Genomic DNA, 3,194 nt, shown 5'->3' on the forward strand with positions numbered 1-3,194 from the left:
GAACACCTGAGGACCTGAACACCTGAGGACCTGAACACCTGAACACCTCAGGACCTGAACAGCTGAGGACCTGAGGAACTGAACACCTGAACACCTGAGGACCTGCACCCGGCTGACGGCTCAAACAAATCCTGAGTTAAAGCTGCTGAACTCACATCTGTCCTGTAAAACATTCATGGACTCATTTAGAGCGAACACGAGTTCGTCTTCAGCGTCTTCTATAATTAATCTTCACCCTCAGAGGACGGCTGTTGTCATGGAAACTGATGTGGAGCGTGATGGGACGTGTAGCGGACTCACGTCGCTGGCCAGCTTGGCTGCGTTGGCGGCGCTGATGATGTCGGGCCGGTCGGGCGCCGGGTTGTAGCGCTGCAGTTCCTCTCTGCCCGACCTGTAGCTGACCTACAGGCAGGTGGAGGCGGTAAAATAATCTGTGTGAACATCATCGAGCCTGTGTTTGTGTTTCCGTGGAAACGGCGCGTTTACATGGCTCTGCTTCCTGGCGACCTCCATGGCGTGCTCCACCTCCGGCAGGTTCTTCATGCTGCTGTAGTCGCTCCTCCCCTTCTCACGGTTGAACTTCTCCTTGTAGGATTTCTGCAGACGCAGAATGAGACGCAGTCACCGATTGGCTGATATTTGGCTCAAGTGGAGAGAGACGACACAGTTTAACCGCCTGGAGACGCAGACGGACGGAGGCTCTGATGCTACGCTCCAGTTGGTGAGGCATCGCTCAGTCAGGTGACCTGGAACCAGCAGAGCATCAGGCCTCCGCCCCAGTTCACCCAGTTCACCCAGTTCACCCACAGCAACCAGGCCGCCATCATGTGTGGAGCTGCAGCTCAGGTCAGTTTTAACAAGATTCACCTGGAACAACCAGAGCAACTAAAAGAATCACAGCAAAGAGTTTTACTGCTGCAGGAGAACCAGGAAAAAATGAAAAGAAGATTTTATGGTTTTAGATATTATGAGAAAAAATAAAGTCGTTTAGGAAAATTATTATTATTATTTAATGATATTCAGACTTTATCTGGATCCAGTGCAGCTAGTTAGTATTGTCTGTAGCTACGTCACATCTGCCTCAGTTTAATGAGATGTTCTGATGTCTTTCCCATTTTGAAGACTTGATAAATAAAATGTGTCACAGGAAGTAATAAATTATCACTTAAAATCTGATCAACTGATAAAATACTATTGTTTTATTTCATGTAGATTGGCAGAGAAGCCATCTGTTTTATTTTAAAGATGTGATTTTATTCCTCATCAAAACATTAATTAAATGTTTTGATTTTTCTATATTTTAAATAAATAATTTAGTGTCTTTTTTACGCTCAATAAAACTAAAACCTATCATTAATCTCTGAGCCTGAGGCCTCTGTGCCGGGTTTGGGGTCAGTAGGTCAGTCTGAGCCTGCAGGCAGCAGCAGCTGCTGCTGTTTTCAGGCTTCTGCACATAAAACACCACCAGAGCTCCATCACAGCCCCAGAGGGGCAAATAAAACCTCCATCTACATCCCCACATTTTACCACTGAGACTCTGTCAGCTCGCTTCCTGTCAGGTGATGCTGTTCCCCCAGGTGGCGCTAACGAGGCCTGGAGGTGGAGGAAGGGTGTAGCTCATGTTTAATTAGGAAAAGGTTCAGAAACCTTCAGGTTTGATGTGATCTGCTAACATCCAGTCATGTTGATGTGGAGAAGATCTGCTACATCAGACAGATCCTCTCAGATAACAGGAACTTGGTGAACAAACTGTGAAACTTATACTGGAGCCTAATGTCTCATTACAGTCCATAAACTAAGACTGGGATCAAAAAAAATTATGGAAGATGTCGGGATCAGAGACAAATGGATCTACAGAGACTTGAACTCAGATCGCTGGATTCAGAGTCCAGAGTGCTAATCAATAAACCAATAAATCAGGAATAATAATAATAATAATAATAATAATAATAATAATAACCAACAGAGAACTCTGTGTTTATCAAATCTGATCCAGCAAAGTGAATCCTGCTTTAATAATGTTCCTGGTTTCTGGTCTTACCTCGCTCAGCGTCCTGGTCGCCTCCTTGGCCAGAACGGTTTCGATGGTTTGGGGCATCTGGGCGTACAGACAGCGACCCGCCTCCTTCCTCCCCTCCTCCCTGTACGCTTTCTGCAACAAGACCAGGAGAAGCTAACTGAGCTGAAAGATGCAGGTTTAATTTTCTCCTCGTTGAAATAAGAGACGTTCGGCGGTGAATGATGACATCATGAGCTGGACGTACGTCGCTGCACAGCTGAGTTTGCTGCTTCGCATGCTGAGTTTCTTTGGTCTCAGGAAGCTGAGAGTACAGAGACTGAACCAGCTCCTTCCTACTGGCCTCCTTGTACTTATTCTGGAAAAATAAAATAAAAATAAAATTACCCCTGACATGTTTCATGTAGTTTCTGAGGTTACAGCAGCATCTGAAGTTTATTTACACTCTGTAATTATATCTCCTACCAACATAACCAGAATAAAGATCCTATCTTATAAAAACATTGTGTCTCGGTAAGATGAGCAGATTGTAAAACGTCTTTTCTTGGCTGTAATAACTCAGATTGTTCCTGAACTGGCCTCGCTGTGCGTCTCGGTCATTTCTTTAACAAACTGCGTCTGCAGAGTTTCAGGCAGCAGAGAGAACAGAGAGCAGGGCAGATCCTCCAGGTCCTTCTTATACTGAGGACGACAGAAACAAATAATACTTATGACTGAATGTACCGCTACTGTGAGCGACAGATTGATGAAAACTCAGTCTGTCTTACTTCACTGTGCATTTCTGAGAGCTGCTTGACGAACTCCGTCTCTTTGGTTTCAGGCATTTGGTGGAAAACGGAGCAGCTGATCTCCTGTCTGCCTTTCTGCTTGTATTTATTCTGCAGCAAAATGAAGTTACACTGATTATTAAACAAGTTTTAACATGTTTAAACTGTGAGCTGCTCTCCCGTCCCTCACCTCGCTCTGCAGCTCCATCACAGCTTTGGCGAACTTCATCTCATCGGTCTGCGGCAGCAGAGAGAACAGGCTGCAGCTCAGCTGCTTCCTGCCTGCTCTGTATTTCACCTGCAGATCAGAAACAGATCAACGTTCAGAAACTGTTTAAAATATATGCAAACCCCTTCGACCTCAATGTTTTCTTATTTTGGGTTTGCTGCCTGCCTGAGTTGGTTCCTGT

The 3,194-nt window shown here is 45.2% G+C and overlaps 1 protein-coding gene across 1 annotated transcript in view; it reads right to left on the reverse strand.

Moving 5' to 3' along the window:
* LOC103457026 (nebulin) overlaps window positions 1–3,194 on the reverse strand; it is a 40,974-nt gene that overhangs the window by 14,750 nt on the left and 23,030 nt on the right. The window contains exons 46-52 of the mRNA XM_017301785.1: window positions 2,975–3,082; window positions 2,785–2,895; window positions 2,597–2,698; window positions 2,265–2,375; window positions 2,042–2,152; window positions 487–597; window positions 301–402 (exon numbers count right to left, since the gene is read on the reverse strand). Of these exons, the coding sequence (XP_017157274.1) occupies window positions 301–402; window positions 487–597; window positions 2,042–2,152; window positions 2,265–2,375; window positions 2,597–2,698; window positions 2,785–2,895; window positions 2,975–3,082 (756 nt within the window). The remainder of the gene's footprint in view (window positions 1–300; window positions 403–486; window positions 598–2,041; window positions 2,153–2,264; window positions 2,376–2,596; window positions 2,699–2,784; window positions 2,896–2,974; window positions 3,083–3,194) is intronic.

Source organism: Poecilia reticulata, linkage group LG20 (genome assembly GCF_000633615.1).
Source record: "Poecilia reticulata strain Guanapo linkage group LG20, Guppy_female_1.0+MT, whole genome shotgun sequence".
NCBI lineage: Eukaryota > Metazoa > Chordata > Actinopteri > Cyprinodontiformes > Poeciliidae > Poecilia > Poecilia reticulata.